The sequence below is a fragment of the Aotus nancymaae genome, unplaced genomic scaffold, assembly GCF_030222135.1.
Source record: "Aotus nancymaae isolate 86718 unplaced genomic scaffold, 86718_ANA_hifiasm-v0.15.2.pri h1tg000006l, whole genome shotgun sequence".
Classification (NCBI taxonomy): Eukaryota; Metazoa; Chordata; class Mammalia; order Primates; family Aotidae; genus Aotus; species Aotus nancymaae.
The window spans coordinates 40,478,333-40,497,423 of record NW_026988417.1 but is presented as its reverse complement, the minus strand read 5'-3'; the positions used below and the strand labels follow the sequence as shown (position 1 = coordinate 40,497,423).

At 37.3% G+C, this 19,091-nt stretch overlaps 1 protein-coding gene across 8 annotated transcripts in view; it reads right to left on the bottom strand.

Annotated features, from left to right (window-relative positions):
• Positions 1–8,886: 8,886 nt before the first annotated feature.
• The window catches only part of LIMCH1 (LIM and calponin homology domains 1), a 350,623-nt gene continuing 340,418 nt past the window's right edge, over positions 8,887–19,091 (bottom strand). For all 8 annotated transcript variants that reach the window (XM_064366648.1, XM_064366652.1, XM_021675666.2 and 5 more), the window contains 3 exons: positions 18,877–18,985; positions 16,577–16,679; positions 8,887–11,755 (listed from right to left, as the gene is read on the bottom strand). In XM_064366648.1, the coding sequence (XP_064222718.1) occupies positions 11,730–11,755; positions 16,577–16,679; positions 18,877–18,985 (238 nt within the window). In that variant the 3' untranslated portion in view covers positions 8,887–11,729. The remainder of the gene's footprint in view (positions 11,756–16,576; positions 16,680–18,876; positions 18,986–19,091) is intronic.

The following is a 19,091-nucleotide window of genomic DNA, read 5'->3' as shown; positions in this document are numbered from 1 at the left end:
GGAGGCTTCTGTTAGCTTGTCTCTGAAGAATAAATCAGTGGTGTGTTGCATCCATGTTTGGGGCTTAGTTGAACTGAAAAGAGAGAGAGCGAGAACTGCATATAGAAGGAATGATAAAACAGGCAAAAGTGACTGAAGCAGCAGCCTGGGGCAGCCACCAAGCAAGAACTGAGGAAAACAAAAGCCAGGGCACTCTGAAGATCTAATTGCAGAAAGAGTCAGATTTCTTGTAGTCCAGTAGAATGGGGCATGGATTTATGCCTGGATATTATGGGAAGGCCTGACCCTAGAAATCTTTTAAACTGCAGATGCTCAGGTTACATATATAATACAAAACATGAGACATAGTTTATATATATAATGGATTTGACTTATAACACTCGAATCATGTGAATAGTTTGCTATTATGGCTATTTATCTATTTATTTGATTTGAGACAGGGTGTTGCTCTGTCACCCAGGCTGAAGTGCAGTGACACAACCACAGCTCACTGCAACTCCTGCCTCCCAGGTTCAGATGATCCTCTCACCTCAGCCTTTCGAGTAGCTGGGAGTACAGGCTCGTGCCACCACAGCTAGCTAATTTTTCTACTTTTAGTAGAGATCGGGGTTTTGCCAGGTTGCCCAGGCTGGTCTTGAACTCCTGGGCTTAAGTGATCCTCCCACCTCAGTCTCCCAAAATACTAGGATTACAGGTATGAGCCACTATACCTGGCCCCATGATTTTTTAAACATTGCATTTTGTTGTGGATACTTCAATAATTTAAAGTGTTTTTTGAAATGGATTTTTTCAATGTTATTGTAAGGATATGCCATAATTTTCACAACTATTTCCCTATTGTTAAACATTTAGGATGTTTTCCAGTTTTTTGCCTGTGTAAATAACAATGAGACAAGGATGCCCATTATCATAAATTGCTTAATAGCATAGCAATACAATATGATATGAAAAAAATGACATTAAAAAAGACAAAGTAATCTTTTTTAAGATGATGATTAACATAGAAAATTCAAGAGAAATGATAAACAATGTAATTAGAATGAATAAAGGAGTCCAGCAAAGTTTCTGAGTCCATGATTAACATAAAGAAATCAGTGGTATTCTTGTATGTGAGCAATACTAATTAGAAAAGTATAGTCTATAAATTCGATTTTTGTCAAAATCCCAAGGCATTTTAGGCAAGCTTATCCTAAAATTTATATGAAAGAGCAAAGGTCCAAAAATAGCTAAGACAGTTCTGAGAAAGGACATTTGCCCTTCTAGATAGCAACACTTAATATTAAAATATAGTAATTAAAATAGTACCATATTAGTGTGGAGATACAGGAATATATTAATGAAATAGAATAAATTCCCAGAAACGAACTCTTAGATATATGCAAATCAGTATCCCACAAGAGTGACATTATAAATCAACAGGGAAAGGATGAGTTTTTAAATAAGGGGTTCCAGGAATATTGACTATCCAAAAAGGAAAAACATTATATCCCTGCTTCATTTGATAAAGATCCAAATGTCAAATTCAAAACTTTAAGAATTTTAAAAACGTATGTAGCAGGATACCTTTATGTAAGCAATGAGATCTAGAATATATACACAACCCCTGAAAAGCTGTATAAATAAAGCCATTTGGTCAGGTGTGGTGGCTTATGCTTGTAATCCCAACACTTTAAGAGGACGAGGCAGGTGGATCACCTGAGGTCAGGAGTTGGAGACCAGCCTGGCCAATAGTGAAACCCTCTCTCTACTAAAAATACAAAAAATTAGCCAGGTGCGGTGGTATGTGCCTGTAATCCCAGCTACTGGGGAGGTTGAGGCGGGAGAATTGCTTGAGCACGAGAGGCAGAGGTTGCAGTGAGCTGAGATAGCATCATTGCACTCCAGCCAGTGAGACACAGTGATACCCTGTCTCAAATAATAATAAGAAGAAGAATAAAGCAATTCAATAGGAAAGATGACAAATGAAATGGAAATGTAATTCACAGAAGTGGAAATTGGTCCATTTCTGTGTTCAGAAATCCAATAGAGATATGAAAATATGCCCAGTTCAGCCTCACCAGAAAGGCAAAAAAAATAAAAAAAATAAAAAAAAAATAAAGAAAGAAAGAAAAAAAGAAAATAGCGATACCAAGTTTTGTGTATGATGTGGGGAAACATGATCTTCTATATCCTGTTGAACTATTTGGAGCAATCACTTTGGAAAGCATTTGTCAATATTTAGTAGAGCTGAAGGTACTCATAACAAAATAAAACTTATGAATAAATGTGAAAACAAAAAGCAAATAAGTTGATAGCCCCTGTGTATCCTCTTTGATAAGGATCCCCTTCCTCTTGTACCAAATCCTGAATTTTGTGTCACTCCTTTGTTGTGATCTGCTCTTTTCTTATTATATCAGGTACTCCCCGAGAATATAATGCTTAGTGTTCTATTGTCTTTGAAATTCATATCAATGATGTTGTACTGTATGCAATTATGGGTACCTTGCTATTTTAACCTTATATTTTCTGAGGTTCACCTAAATATGTATGTGTACTCTGCAGTTCAGTTTTCACTACTAAAATTGAATACCCTAATGTCCAAACCATGCTGTGAAGGACTTTCTTGAACGTGTCGCCCAGAGCACATGTGTGAGAGTTTTCTCCATTTTCTCTAGCGTTTAGGTTAAGGCATTTATGTTCTAGAAGTGAAATTGCTATATCAAGGGGTATGAGCTTCATCAGCTTCACTAGATAACACAGAATTGTTTACCAACATGCATTCTTCTTTTTTTCTTTCTTTTTTCCCCTTCAACTTTTAAGTCAGGGGAACATGTGCAGGTTTGGTACATAGGCAAATGTGTGCCATGGTGGTTCGCTGCACAGATCATCCCTTCACCTAGGTATTAAGCCCAGCATCTTCATGATAAGCTATTCTTCCTGATACTCTCCCTCTCCCCACAGGCCCCAGTATGTTTGTTCCCCTCCCTGTGTCCATGTGTTGTCAGTAGTCAGCTTCCACTTATAAGTGAGAACATCGGTGTTTGGTTTTCTGCTCCTGCATTAGTTTGCTGAGGATAATGGCTTCCAGCTCCATCCGTGTCCCTGCAAAGGACACAATCTCATTCCTTTTTATGGCTGCATAGTATTCCATGGTGTATATGTGCCACATTTTCTTTATCAAGTCTATCACTCATGGGCATTTGAGTTGATTCCGTGTTTTTACTATTGTGAATAGTGCTGCAAAGAACATATGCATGCTTGTATCTTTATAAAAGAATAATTTATATTCCTTTGGGTATGCCCAGTAATGGGACTGTTGGGTCAAATGGTATTTCTGCATCTAGATCTTTGAGGAATTGCCACACTGCCTTCCACAATGGTTGAACTAATTTACACTCCCACCAATGGTGTAAAAACATTCCTTTTTCTCTGCAACCTTAGCATCATTTGTTTTTTGACTTTTTAATAATAATCAGCATTCTGAATGGTGTGATATGGTATCTCATAGTTTTACCAATATACGTTCTTATCAGTAGTGTATGAGTTCCCATTGGTCCACATCCTCACTAACACTTGGTCTTATCAAAGCTGTAAATTACAATCAGTTTGGCTCATATAAAATGGTATCTCATAATGGCTTAAATTTATACTTCCTTCTTAAAAATATGGAATATATTTGTGTGCTTTGCTATTCATGTTTTCTATGAAATGCCTATCATGTATTTTGTTTTTTATTGACCTGTTTGTATTTTTCTTATTGATATTCTGGAGTTATTTATATATTTTGGATACTAATTGTTGATTTATGTGCAACAAGTATCTTCTCTTGGCTTGTAGCTTTTTGAACACTTTTTTTTCCATATAGAAGTTCCTAATTCTTAATAAAGTTAAATAATTTTCTGTTTGAGGGGAGATAGGAGGGGTCTTGACTTACTGTTTTTGTTTGTTTTATAGAGACAGAGTCTTTTTTAATTGTCCAGGCTGGTCTCAACTCCTGGGTTCAAGTGATACTCCTGCCTCATGCCTCCCAAAGTGCTGGGATTATAGGTGTGAGCCACTGGGGCCAGCCACCATTCTTACTGTTGTTTTAATTTGCATTTCTATATCCCTAGTATGGTTGAAAATATTTTGGTATTTATTGGTCATTATATTTCTCTTTGAGTCTATGTACATTTTCTATTGATTAGTAAAAGGCTTTCATAGTTTGTGGCTATTAGCCCTTTGTTTTATTTGTTGGATATATTTTCCCTAGCTTTTCATTATTTTTTAAATTCGTCTCAATTCTCTTTATTGAGTATGTATTTAAACATATTTAAGCCTATTTTTCTTTGTTTTGCTTTCTTTTGCACTTAACACGTTAATCTAACTTAATTTTATTGTAAACAGATAATGTCAATCAACTATCCCTCCTCTGGCCATTGGCTTGTGCTACTATTACTGAAGTTTTTGTTTATTTGGATCTGTTTGTGGATCATATTCATTGCTGTGACAGTGCAACTAATTTATCAATTCTTGCCCAAGATATGCATTTTATTATCTTTATAGTAAATTTTACTCTAGGGCAAGGCAAATTCCTTTATTCTTTTTTCTTTTATACTTTCTTGGATCATCTCAGAAAAGGCATTCTCCCTTTGTCTAATCAAAGATTCCATGTTTCCCAGAATGTCATCATATCAACAAGACCAAGTTTCTCAAAATATTCAAGGTATTAGACAGATTTTCATGAATTCAGGAGGAAGTGTTCAATGCTCCAGAATCAGAGGTTGGGATAGCCATTAATTCCATAGCAAGGAGCATGATTATAGTGCTTGAGAAAATGTTTGATAGGGGCTTCCTATAGCTATATAGAGTCACCCGTAGCCAGCTAAGATGTTTTCTAAGCCCACAGGACCTGCTGAAATAATTCTCCATCTACCTGGTGAATAATAAAGAACACAAGCTGTCACAGACAATGCCATTATTCTTGCTGAAAAACTGAAACACTTTGATTCATGGATCAATGGATCTATTTGCAATGAAATAGTATTGTGAGATGGGGACCAATGTGGGGTGCCATCAGAGTCCTTTCCCCATCACGATGGTTAGAAAGAGACCTTCCTTCATTCAGGCCTGGGCTGTTGAGTTTGAGAAAATTGAGGTTTGGCTGTGAAGTAAAAGGGCAATGTGTTAGCCATTAGGCAGCACTAGTTTTTCCCTGAGTCTGGAAATTAGACTTTGGGAAGGAAAAGGAGGTGGTATGTGTTAGGGAGAGATCAGTGGGCTCTGGCCAAGGGTGTGGTTGGCACAGAGAGACTCCTCAGCCTCTACTGCAGCAACCACCAAGGCGCTCAAAGCCTTGCTGCAAAGGAGAGCTCTATATTTTTTTTCCAGAACAAAAAAAATCAATTCCCAAGAGGAAAAAAACAAACTACTGCTGTGGTTCGGATATTTGTTCCTTCCAAACCTTACATTAAAATTCGTTCCTTATTGTTGGAGGTGGGGCCTAACGGGAGGTGTTTAGGTCATGGGGGTGGATCCCTCATGAATAGATTAAAGCTCCCACTCAAAGGTGAGTGAGTTCTCGCTCTATTAGTTTCCATAAGAGCTGGTTGTTAGAGACAGCCAGGCATCCCCACCCCCACGTGCTTCTCTTGCTTCCTCTCTCACCATGTTATCTCTGCACGTGCCACTCCCCTTCACCCTCTGCTAGGAGTGGAAGCCACCTGAGGCCCACATCAGATGCAGATGCCCAATCTTGAACTTTTACAGACAGCAGAATCATTAGCCAATAAACTTTATTTATAAATTACCCAGCCTCAGGCATTCTTAGCAACACAAAATGGACTAAGACAAATACTAAGTCCATTTGAATATTTGTTTATACATGTAAATTTACTATAAAAAGAGCGTTCTAGTCTGTTTGGGTGCAGATGAAATCCTACCAAGGTCTAGCTATGCTCAAGGATCCTCCTAGTTGGTCTGGATTCCAGATACAGACACCAGGAACAGTTGCATAGGAAGTTATCTTGATCCACCCTGATTGGGGACCGATGGTGAAATACACAATTATGTAAAATCTTATGCTCATCCAGAATAAGTCACGTATCTCTCTCATACTTCAGTTTCTCACCTGTAAAATGAGGAGGCATACATCTACCTTCTCACATGCCAAAAATGCTATTTGATAAATAAAACAATGCTTGCAAAAGTGCATTTGGCAAAATGATGCTAAACAAATTTAGGAAAAATTCTAGTCTGTGTATTTGCACACTCTTCTGTCCTTCTGAGTCACTCAGAAGCATGAATGTAACCATTAAGGGGAAGGGCACAGTTGGGCAAAACACTGCAGATGGCCACTTGTGAAACAGTAATGTTTGATGACAATGCACAAATACTACTTCCTAAAAGTATTATGAATCGTAACATATCACCTGGTGATTAATGGCTCTGTTAGCATCTTCCCCAAGACACCCTGAAAAGCAAATATTTTGCATGGCCATTTCTTGATATATTTTTCAAATAAAATGACCCAAAGCAGAGCAAATTAGTAGTAGTTGATAGAAGAGCAAAGAGGAGACTGAGCTATAGGTTGCAAACTAGTGGCCTCAGCGCAAAATTGGACTTGAACATATATTTTGTTGAACCCGTAATTTTGGATAGCACTGTGTTGGAAAATGTTTTAAACTGTCGACATTTAAAAACTGGAGATTTCACATAAAACAACTGATGAAGCCAAGTAGCTGCTGTAAGGCCGGTTGCCTCACCAGGAGCTCGAATGCACACTCCCTCCCCCTCTTTTTTCTGAAAGCTCGGACATGCTCGGGCATGTTCCCTTTTCCCCTTCTCGCACAGCCTGGCTTTCCCTTAAAGAACCCAGTATGCAAGCACTGTGCCCTTGTGATTCTAGCCAATAGCAACCGAGTCTTTCTAGCCAATAGCAGCTGAGTAATTCTAACCAATAGCAGCCAAGTCCTGTATGCAAACAAAGGCTTGTAATCTTACCCAATAGTAGTCCTGCTCTCCCACAACCAGTCGAGCTCCTTCACTCCCTATAAAACCCCACGTCTGAGAGGAGTCCGCGTGACTTCTCCGGCCCCTCCTGTCGGACCGCAGAACCTCGCCTGGGAGCCTGAATAAACCCTTCATATTGGATCTTCTTGTGTTGGCCTCAGTTTCTTCCTTTTAAACTCGGCAAGAACAAACCTTACAGCTGCCTCCTTCTTTAGACAGAACTTTTTTTTCCAGTTTGCCATACTCCACACTGCTCTCTATCATCCTCTTCCGGTTCTGAGTTACACTGCCTAACTGCTCCTTTGGTTTGTACCCCTCTAGTCATTTGACTTTGTAACCACTACGTTACATAATGCCAAAGAATGGGGAAAGGAGCCTTGATTTGGACTCTAAAAGGAGTCCTTAGGTCGTGAAGAAAGTTAATGGAAAGAAAGCTAGTTCAACATCCTTGAGGTAAAATGTTTGATTTTTAATAAAGATATTTTTCACAGACCTAACATTAGAATCTTTGTTTTAAAATGCATTCTAGTTTAATGGGTTTTCATTTAAATAACAATGAAAATATTAAGTTCACCTGATAGCTACTAAAACTCTCTCATAAAAAGAATCCACTTTTCCATACAAACAGAAGCAACTACTAACTGTCCACCAAACTTTGCAAAAAGAGGACAATGTGTGGTGGCAATTAGAATATCACATCTTGGCGGGGTGCAGTGGCTCATGCCTGCAATCCCAGCACCTTGGGAGGCCGAGACAGGTGGATCACCTGAGGTCAGTTGTTCGAAACCAGCCTGGCCAACATAATGAAACCCTTCTCTACTAAAAACATAAAAAATTAGCTGGGCTTGGTGGTGGACGCCTGTAATCCTAGCTGCTCGGGAAGTTGAGGCAGGTGAATCACTAGAACTCGGGAGGCGGAGGTTGCAGTGAGCCAAGATCATGCCACTGAACTCCAGCCTGGGCAACAAGAGCAAAACTTGGTCTAAAAAAAAAAAAGAAAGAAAGAGTATCACATCTTAAAGCAATTGAAAATTTGCTTGGTATTGCCACCACATTTAAATCTGGGACAGAGTGCAAAGCAGAATACATGTGTACTTCACAGAGCCCACAGTGTCAGCAGGATGTTACTGATTCACAGCAGATTCCCTGGCTCAACACCTGAGAGAAAAGCCTTAGTAAACACACCTTGCATATATAATAAGTGGGGAACACTGGGGCAGTGCTGGGGAAAGTGGCAGGATATAGGGACTTCAAAAAATTTGCCTTGGCTGGATGCGGTGGCTCATGTCTGTAATCCCAACACTTTGGGAGACCGAGGTGGGAGGATTGCTTGGGCCCAAGAGTTTGAGACCAGCCTGGGCAACATACAGAAACTCCACCTCTACTGAAAATACAAAAAACTAGCAGGGCGTGGTGGCACATCCCTGTAATCCCAGCTACTTGGGAGGCTGAGGTGAGAGAATCACCTGAGCCCAGGAGGTTGAGGCTGCAGTGAGCCAAGATTGTGCCACTGCACTCCATCTGGGCTACAGAGTGAGACCCTGTCTCAAAAAAAAAAGGAAAAAACGTTTGCCTTGTTTTTCTCTAGGCAGTGCTGCAAGCTGACCATCATTTTGCTGTTTCAAACAAGTTTCACTGGCATTTGCATAATCTCTCCTGGTTATTGTATGTCTCACCCAGAAGCTTAAACCCTTCCAAAGAAGGCAATTCCTCAGTGACCCCTATAACCAACCAGTAAGTTTGGTTTGCCTTCAATAGTTGACCTCAACTATGCATCAATAGGTACATGCAAACACACAGCATTGCCATCACCTGTCTATGTAACCCTGGATCAAAAGCTATAAGAGAAAGCTTGATTCTTCCCCGTGTAAGCAAATCAACTGCCACCACTCCAAAAATAACTAATGGAATACAAAGTTGATTTGAGTATTTTATTTATAAATGTACATTTACTATAAAAGCTGTTGCATTTTAGACAACTTTTTGTGTTTATTTTTTACTGTTTCTCAGAGGCATTTTAGAATAAATACTTGAAAGTTAGTGTAACCGATAATAGAACATTGGCCCACCCAGAGCAGTAACATCTTTTGGACGGACTCACATATGAGGTGGATCGTTTCAGTCTGTTAAATCTTACACTGTGTATAGATAACTATAATATGTATTGCATTAATAACACTACATAGAAAGGAAATGTCAGGCAAGTTCACTAGTGAAAAACAAAAAGTTACCCATTTTTTTTTATTAAAGAGTAGAGACTAGTTTTGGAGTATGAGAAAAAAAATCAGATATACTTCCTCAGGAACAATAAATCACTCACTTGCCCCATCTGTTTTTTAAACGCATTTACATTATAGCTCAATGGAGCAGAGCATTTTTTTTTTCCCTGGGATCTCAAAGATTATTTGAAAAGAAATAGATCATACTCATTATGCTGCATTGGAAAAAACAAGATCTAGTCTGCCTAAGCTGCCATGTAACAGACTCCAAATGAAATATAAATCAAATATAAATAGAAACAGTTGGCAATTAGAATTTAGAAAATGTTGGAGATTATTCTGTGCTGGTGACTAGTGTTCATTATGGGAAAGCACATTTTGCAGTTGGAGAATGGGGCTTTATTTTTCTTGACTTGATTCCAGCTTCAATACATGTACAATGAACCTCACTAAGAAATACGTATAAACGGGTTTGTGAAATCAGAAGAGAATGTGCAATATTCATGTAATCCTTACATAACAGATGGAGTTGCACATGTAAAAAGTATTCTATAAAAATCGGTTATGAATGATCATATTGTACATGTTTTGTGCATTATTTGTGGTACTCTGCTAATATCATGCAAAGTGTAAAACATCCACATTATCAAAATATTTAATAAAACATGCAGGTGGATAATCAAAATATTGGACTTAATCTGTACATTTTCAAAACTTTTTTCTTTTTAATTTTTTTCCTCTTTTTTATTTTTATTTTTTCTCCTGTAAAACAGCAAACACCTCCATGAGAAGTCTTGGAAACTTGGAAGTGACTTCATCTTTCTTCAATGTACTGCATCCATAATTTATCACTATGTGCAACAGCTTTGCATTTTCTAAGGCACAATTTTTAATGAAATGATGTGTAGATTTCAATCTAGTAATAGCTCATCCAAATGACAAATATGGTTGAAATCCCTCCAGTGGCTGAGGAAATTTCTGCACCTATATGGAACCCACATGCAAAGAACCCATCTAGCATGTAAATAAATAATCGCTAGCCATACTCAGTAATACAGAAAAAATTATTGCTTACATAACAGAAAAACATCTACTTGACCTCCTTTTATGACTACATTAATCTATTAGGAGTGTATCCATAGTCTACATTCACAAAATGTCATCTTGACTTATTTGCCATTGATTTAAGGCAGAATAAATAGTCCCCCTTTCCCCAATCTTCAAAACAAAAAACCAGCCTGGAGATCTACATTGTGATGCTTTCTAATAACTTGACTCCTTTCTTGGCCAGCTGAAACTCATCACACAGGGCAGAAAATAAACCAGCTCTCCACAAGAGTTCCTCTCTAAACTTCTCCATGGGCAAGGTCCGGAGTTCTTGATAGTAAAGAAAGTGGTGGAGAATGGAGGAGAGTAGGTATTCATTGAAGTGGGCAGGGCACAGTCTGTGCTGTAGGCTCTTGCTGATCATAGACCAGTGGCTGACGACATCGTAGGCCACGTGGACTCTATTAGGATGGAATTAATGCTTTTCTTTGGGCACCTGTGCTTCAGGCCCTCAAGGCAAACTTGCCAGCAAGGGTGAGCAGTGCTCACACCTAATGATGAACTTATCTCGATGCCTTATCTTCCATATGCCTCATGTTAAGTCTCTTATTGAAGACTCTTAATCTAGTGCCTTGAGAGAAGCAGACAACAGGGGCCTGCTGGCTGACATTGACTCTTTGGAAGATTAAACTTCCTCACAGATTTTGATAACTTTGGAAATGATGACTGAAGTATTTCCCTCTGCTTTCTTCCTACCTTTGGGCAATGTCCCGGAGTGTAAATCTAGCTGATATTGCAAGGTTTTGCTTTATTTGATGAACCAGCCTATATTAATGACATAATTTCCAAGGTACACAAAATCTAATACTAACGGTGCAATAATTTATTGGTATAATTTCTACCTCAAAAGGTAAGTAACACAAATGTTTCAGGATTACAGTATATATTATCAAACTAGTGTCTTTGCATTAAAAACAAATTATAGCTCAGAGATAGAGCTTGCTGTGATGTTCAGTTTCTGAAATGCAATAAATTTATCCTTCGGTCTTAGAAGACCGTGTGTCTCAAATTGGCATGTCTTGCACTTTCTGCAGCTCAATTCTGTAAACATAAAGTGTTTAATTCCTAGAAATTCTAAAACAAAACAGGTTTATTGCATCATTTAGCTAATTCCCAAAGAAGAGAATAACACATTTTAAACTGTAAGCCTGTTTGACCATGCTAAAACCTTTTTTTGAGCTATTCAGGATCATTACAACCCAATATTATTTTGTGTATACTGTGCAAATGCAAAAAAAAAAAAAAAATCCCAAAACGAAAAACAGGAAAAACACAAACACTGTGCTACCAAAGAACAGATACCACCTTTTAGAAGAGCCTTTCAGAAATTAGGGAAATGCTGAGAAGCCCCTGAACTTGGGATTTGGTTAAGCAATCGCCAGGGGACACTCTCAATAAAGAAATGGTGAGTGATCCGGAAGCTTGAAAACCATGTCACAATGTTGTAGGCTGCCCGGCACCTGTGATTAAAACAAACAACAACAACAAAAAACAAGAATGATTAGGCAACATTTCTCGCTTCAGACATTTTAAAACCTCCCCAATAAGCAACTGCCTTTACCAAAGTCTCCTCTTCCCGGGGATGGGAAACTTGTCCCATCCTGTTACCTCAAGTGTGGTCCAAGGACAAACAGTATTGACATCACCTGGAGTTTGTTAGCAATGTGGACTCGAGCTGTGTTCCAGACCCACGTAACGCGGTGCCCAGGTGATTCAGTTTGAGCAAATGCGCAATCCAGTTTGAACAAATGCTGTGGATTGCCCCTGAACCAAAGGATCCCCATCAAGTTTTCTACCTTGTCCTCTGGGGCAAATAAGCAAGAAAATGATCTTTTTTCTCTCAGTTTCCTAAGATTTTGATTTCTCTAAGAGTAAGTATATTGTAATATAGTAATTTGACATATGATCTAGAAATAGGATTGCTAGATTCAGCAAGTATAAATACAGAACACTCACTACAATATAATTTCAGCCAAACAACACAGAATTTTTTGGTATAAGCATATCCCATGTGATATTTGGGACATACTTATGGTAAATCCAGAGCATGCAATATCTGGGACATACAAATACTTCAAAAATGCATTGTTTATGTGAAATTCAACTTTAGCTTGGTTAAAAAAAATTGTACTAGGTATCTTATATTTTATCTGGCAATCCTATCTAGAAAGGATTGTTTGGGTTCCGTATTTTCTGCTGAAGCCTTCACAGGATTTCTCCTTTTTAGGCACTACAGTTGTGATGAAGCAATTGCAACATTTGAAAAGAGCCCAGGGAGTTTGCGTTAAAGGCATTTCATGAGAGTGAGTGATGGAACAGAACACCATGTACAAAGACACAGTCATCCAACACCCAAACACAAATGGCACAAGTTAAATGTGACGGCTTGATGCGTGACAGGTAATCTGTTTTGCACTTCCATTCCCATTTACATATGAACCTAAAAACTGTTTACATTGCTTTTAGGAATTGCATTTTAATATGCTGGTATGCTATTTTTCCCTTCAAGAGAAAAATTTCATTTAAATGTGACTAGTTACTTGGAGAAAATAGGATTACATATCCAAGTTTTATTATTCCACAAAATGAAATTATTTTGTTTCACTTAGAATGCCTATTATGTAAACCACCCTTCACATCTATCCATCTCCACTCTTCTCAATTTAAATCAAATTTTTAAAAAAGAAAGAAAAATGGTTTTTAGCCATTTTCCTCCCATTCTGACTCTTTTATTGCATCTTGGATAAATTTGGCCAATTTGAGCATATTTATACTTCTCAAGCCAAATTATGATCCCCTCTACCTATTCATTCCTAAAGTATATTTATTTCTTAGGACACCAGCAAAGAAATAACAGTATTCTCAGATGTGCTGGTCATTCTGTCTGTCACATGTTAACTTAATTAAAATTAGCCTAAAGATACTAACGTTATCTGGAAAAATGAATATGGGAGAAGAGTTAGGAAAATTTTGGAAAAAAAATATTATCCAATATTAAAACATATTATGAAGCTACAATAATTAAAAACATTCAGTAATGGAGAATAAATAGGTTAATAAAACATAATAAAATATCCAGAAATAGACCTAAATATATATGGGAACTTAGTTTATGAGAAAGTTGGCATTTCAAATTAGTGAGAAAAAGAGGGATTATTCATTCAGTGATAGTCATACAATTGGCTAATTGGAAAAAAAAATCAGGCCAGATATCTACCTCATTTTTTACCCCCAAATACAATCCTGATTATGACATATTTACATGTGAAGAAGAAAGAAAAACTTCTAGAAGAAATCTCAGCTAAATGTATTTATATACTTGAAATAATGAGAGTTTTCCTATGAAACCTATAATCCAAAAAGAAATATATATTTCTTGTATATGTATTAAATATACATATATTTAATTACATAAAATGAAAATCTTTTGTATGAAAATAAATCACAGAGTGGGAAAACCAATAACCACAACATGCGGCAAATATAACAAAGGGCAAATTTCTTTAATTTGCAAAGAACTCATACAAATAAGGTGCCAATAGAAGAATGGGCAAAGGGATACGGAAGTACTTTCCAGAAAAGGAAATATAAATAGTGAGTAAACATATGAAAAGACGTTCAAACTCATAATTACGGAAATACAGATCAAAGCAATGAGGTTTTTTCCCCCCACCTAGCAGAGTGGAAATTTTTAACGTTTGATGATATCCAGAGTTGATACAGGCTTAGAGGAGAAAAAGGGGGGGTTTCTCATATATTTTGCAGGGAGAGTGTACTTTTCTGAATGATAATTAGGCAAGATGTCTGAAAATTTAAAAAGCACCTGACTTTTTAAGCCAGCTGTGACACTGCTCAGAATTTATCCTATGGAGATGTTTTGAAATATTCATCAAGATATATGCACAAGGATGTTCACTGGAGCATTTAAAAATAATATTAAAAAATGGGAAACCACCAAAGTGTCCATTCACAGAGAATTAGTTTTAAATTATAAGTCCACACACTGGGATTGTATGCAGCTATTTAAAGGTCATTAAAAAGAAAAAGGAGAAAGAACATATTGTATGAAAAAATTGCCAAGATATATCATGAAGTTCAAAATGACAGCAACAAAAACCAAGTACAGAACACTGTGACTATATGATCCTCACCTTTGTGAAATAGAAACCAACACAAATCCAGGTAGATACATTATACATATATGTGTCTGTGTGTACATGTGTGCAAGTGTGTGGATACACATGAACAAACATATATTCTGCCCCTACTGCAATAAATGATTAGAAATGGATTACAATGGAGATTTGCACTTTTAATTTGGTGTCTTTCTGAACAATTCAATTCTTCTAACCTTATATCATCTATAACTTTTATTTATTCATTGACTGACTATAGAAGTAGCTAGGCAGAGAAACATTGGGCCTTTTTGTTTTCTTTTATATGTTAAATTCTCAAAAAAAAAATCCTGGTAAAACACTGGATTTAAAATATAAAATAAATAAAAATTCATTTTTCGTCGCCTACCTCCAAATCACTTTCTTATTTTTCAGCTCATTACAGGAACTCCAAGGTTTTGAAATTAAAAGCAGTCAATGCCCTTTATATTTGTATATTTAAGAGAAAAATACCTGGCCTTGAATTAAAGGGCTAACTTCCAAAACAAATGACAATGAATCACACAATCCGCTCAATTTAAAAAAAATGTGGATGAAAAAGAGGTCACTGTCACCCAGAGGGAGGTTCAGGTTTGTTCTGTTGGCATCCTTCAAGCACTTTAAATTATGAAACAAACTCAGATCTACAGAACTTTTCAAATCTTTCTGAGCAGTCCTTCAACCTAACAGTGCCCTCTTCTGGTTCCACAAATTACATTCAGCTGGTTCACTGAGGTTCATTGAGGTTGAGAAAAATAATAATTTATAGAAGATGATAGAAAAAAATCACATCAAAATCTGGGAGAAAAAGAGTGTAGTTTTCCTTGTTAGCATATAAAAGCAAAAGTCCAGTTTAAAGAATATGTACATAATTATTACCTATTATACATGTATTATACATATTTGTGTGTATCTATGGTATACTATTTATATATTTAATATATAAAATCTATGTATAAAAATTAATATCATATATATCATGCAAGATATAAATAGTCCAGTTTGATAGCAGCAGCTCTTAAGTTGGAACTGTTTTGATCTCAAGTCAAATATTTATTATAGACCTAAACTACCTGGGTTTGATTAAATTTTTATTTCCCATCATTTTATTAATAGGCATACATTTAACTGAATTTACTAAATCTATAGCTATAAAACAAATTACCTTCCATTTTTATTCTTAAAGTTTTCAATCTTGAAGAGATTTGAGATTCATGTAAAAAAAACACAGTAAAAATGTGACTTCACTTTGAGAAATAGTCATTCTTGAATTTCACACTCCCTATCTTCACTCCAATTGTTTTTGAGTTTCTGACTGATGACTCTGCACTAAAAGGTCTTCTGCTGTCTAGGTGACCCACCAGAGGGACTGTACTCATGATGGAGAATGAGGAAACATTCCAAGGCAAGCCACTGGCCATTTCCAGATTTTCTAAACAGTGGCTAGGCAATAGCACCCCCTGGTGCCCCCTAAACTAACATGAACCTTCCACAGTAGGAGGCCAGGATGCAAGATGGGACAGCAGGCTGCTCACTTGCTAAGGCAGCAAATAATTTGTTAAGTGCATATATTACTAAGGTATTGTAGAGATGGGAGGTACGGAAGAATCCACAGAGAAGTAGAACCTATCATTGTTGTCTCTCAAGGAATGTTCCATTCAGTTGGGAACACAATCATATGATGTAATGAAACTTCTGAATGTAGGGCGTGTAGACACTGATGACTTGGTGCTCGATCTGATAAAGAGTGGAGCGTCACTGTCCACATTTAACCATTCCCAAATGGTGCCACTCTTCAAAAGACATAGTGTTTGACAGACCTTATATCTCCTTTCTATCGCACCAAAATCTCTGTGGTGAGCTCAGGCAATGTTTCTACCTGCTGGTGTGCTGATGTACTTCAGGATAAAAACAATTGGTCCACATGGTAGCAGTAACTTCCAGGAAGAAATGAGAGGTAAATAAAGGGATATTGCATTATCTTTTTTAAAAACCTAGATGTTAAGAAACCCTTCTCTCAGAAGAGTGTCAACAGCTGGGGGAAAAATATTTGAATTCCTACACTGGGTCATATGGAAAACATGTGATTACACTCAATCATCATGAGGCATTCTCCCCAGTACTTACTTCTGGATCGCATGTAGCAATCATTACAGTTCAGAAGACCATTTCGAATCCTAACATCCGTCCCACTCACTGCATCTCCAAGCTGGCCTTTACAAATTCCACACTATAGGGTAAAAAGAACAGACATTATAAGATGCATATGCAATTGTTTCTTTATAATGCTTAGTTACTGTTGATATGAATAGCACAATAATCCCTTCTACAACCGCCACATTTGTGGAGCTATTATGTGTAAGATGCTGCACCAGTGTCAACTTACAGCAAAAGCAAATATACAGTTAGCATTTTACCTTAATTCCTTGCATTTTATGGAGAAGGACACTGATTCAGAGAGGTTCGTTGACTTGTCCCAAGGCTGTGAAGCTGGTAAGTGGTAGCAGGTTGACTCCAAAGCCTAGCCTCTTAACTTTTATCATATACCATTTCTCAATCAAAATGGAAGAACCATTTTAAGCAAATTAAACCATAGTAGCTTTAAATAAACACATGGCCAACGAATTATCCATTGAAACTTGTCCGTCAATAATCTTTAAAGGCTTGCCAGCATTGTTGTTAAGTTCTACAGATCAAAATTTCTGGGAAATAGCTGTTCCATTATGTATTTCCACAATAAAGGCAGTGATACTCAGAGCAACAAATCCACTGGGATTTTCCACCAAGCCAACGCGAGTGCAGAAGGGGACTGTAGGATATACTTAGATGTTTGTACAGAAGGGCAGTGGAAGTTGGTCTAGGTGCCAGCTTCTTGCAGGGGGACCAGGATCTAGCCCATAATTCATCCTCTAAGGTCATCTGGGACAGAGCAAGGCTTCATCCAAATTATGCTACAAGCTGCCACTACATTGCAAGAGTGGAGAACAAATCCAAGAGGTAAGGTACCTTAAAGTGTCGGGCCAGCTCCAGGAAGCGAATGATTAGAGAGAATAAAGGCCTTGACAGTTAAGAAGACAAGTCTCCTGACCCTTGAGAATCTGCAAGGAGCCCTTACCACCTTGCTTATTTCTAGCCCTGATGAAGTTTCTGAGAACAGAATTCAGTGTTGAAACATATTATCTTGGCATAACTACAAATCTTAAAAAGCATATTCCTTGGGCCTCAAAACATCCCTAGACAATTTAGGACACACATTATCTAGGTTAATTTTTACAATAAGAGTACTTCTGCTTTCCCTTTGTGGAATGGTTCTCTATGGAAATAAAATAAGCTTTTGATAAATGAAATCTAAAATAAGTATCTATGTTGTGTTTTGCCTATGATAAATCTTGCTTTTAAGTGATTACTGGTATTATTAAATTAGTAATTTGGGGACAACTTCACTGACTTTCTCTTAGCTTATAGGCAAAATGGGAGTTATTTTAAACCCAGGCAAATTTACTTTATAGCCAATGAAACTAACAAGAAGAAATAAGAGAAAATTCAAGAAGGAAAAAGAAAGTATGTCAATGTTATGCAGACCAAGAAATGACTCCTCCTCAGAGATAGAGGGTTCACCTTCAAAAATTATATATTAATTTGAGATGTGTCTGTGAGTGGAAAATAAAAACAGGATATGCTGATACAGTCCAGCTTATAAATTTCAGAATAAATCAGGTATAATTGGTTAGCTTACCTACTTATTACCAGGAATCTGGGACTAGAATCTAGGCCTCCTCATTTTCAGTTTATTCACCAATTCATTCACCTAAAAATATTATTGACACCTACTCTTCTAGGTAGAACAAGTGGTAACCAAGACAGACATGGTCCCTGCCCTTAAGGAGTTTAAGTTTATTAGAGGAGATGATATTTAAATAATTCAATAATCAGTAATAAGGACCAAGAAAGGTTCTCTAAGGACCTATAACAAAGGCACCTTAGTCTGACTGGGTGAGGCAGCTTTTTCGAGGAAGTGATGTTTAATCTAAGATTACAGACGTATTCATTCTGAGACCTACAATTTTCTAGCTACTTAATTGACAGACGATTTTCCACTAGGTCAAAGACTAAAACCCTTTCACATTAAGTCATAAGAGTTTAGGAAACATATAAAGAACATATACTTCTGTGTTCTTTAGCAACAAAAACTGTAAGAACAAGTCGCACAAATCTGTTCTGCTTCTTCTAATCTGACATCCCAGAGGGATTTGTGATAGGAGAGCTTCATTCTGAAGGACGAAATCCAACCACAAATCTATACAACCTAGACAGGGAGGCCTCACAGACAAAGCCCTCCAGAATTTCCAAGAGGCATTTCTCAGCACGGACTGATGCCAAAAGACATCACGAAGTTGTGTGTGGAGACAAGAGCAGTAAGTGCGTACCCTGAAACACTGGATGTGAAAATAGAGATTGAGGGTCTCGATGATCATCGCAGCTCCTTTACCCAAAGGAAGCCCACAGGAGGAGCACAGCTTCTTTCCACTTATAGACCTAGGTTTAAAAACATATGTAACAATAAAAACTTCAGTTTAGAATACCTGGTCAAACACACAGACATGTAGCCTCATGCAAAAATAAAGCTATGAATTTAGAAAAA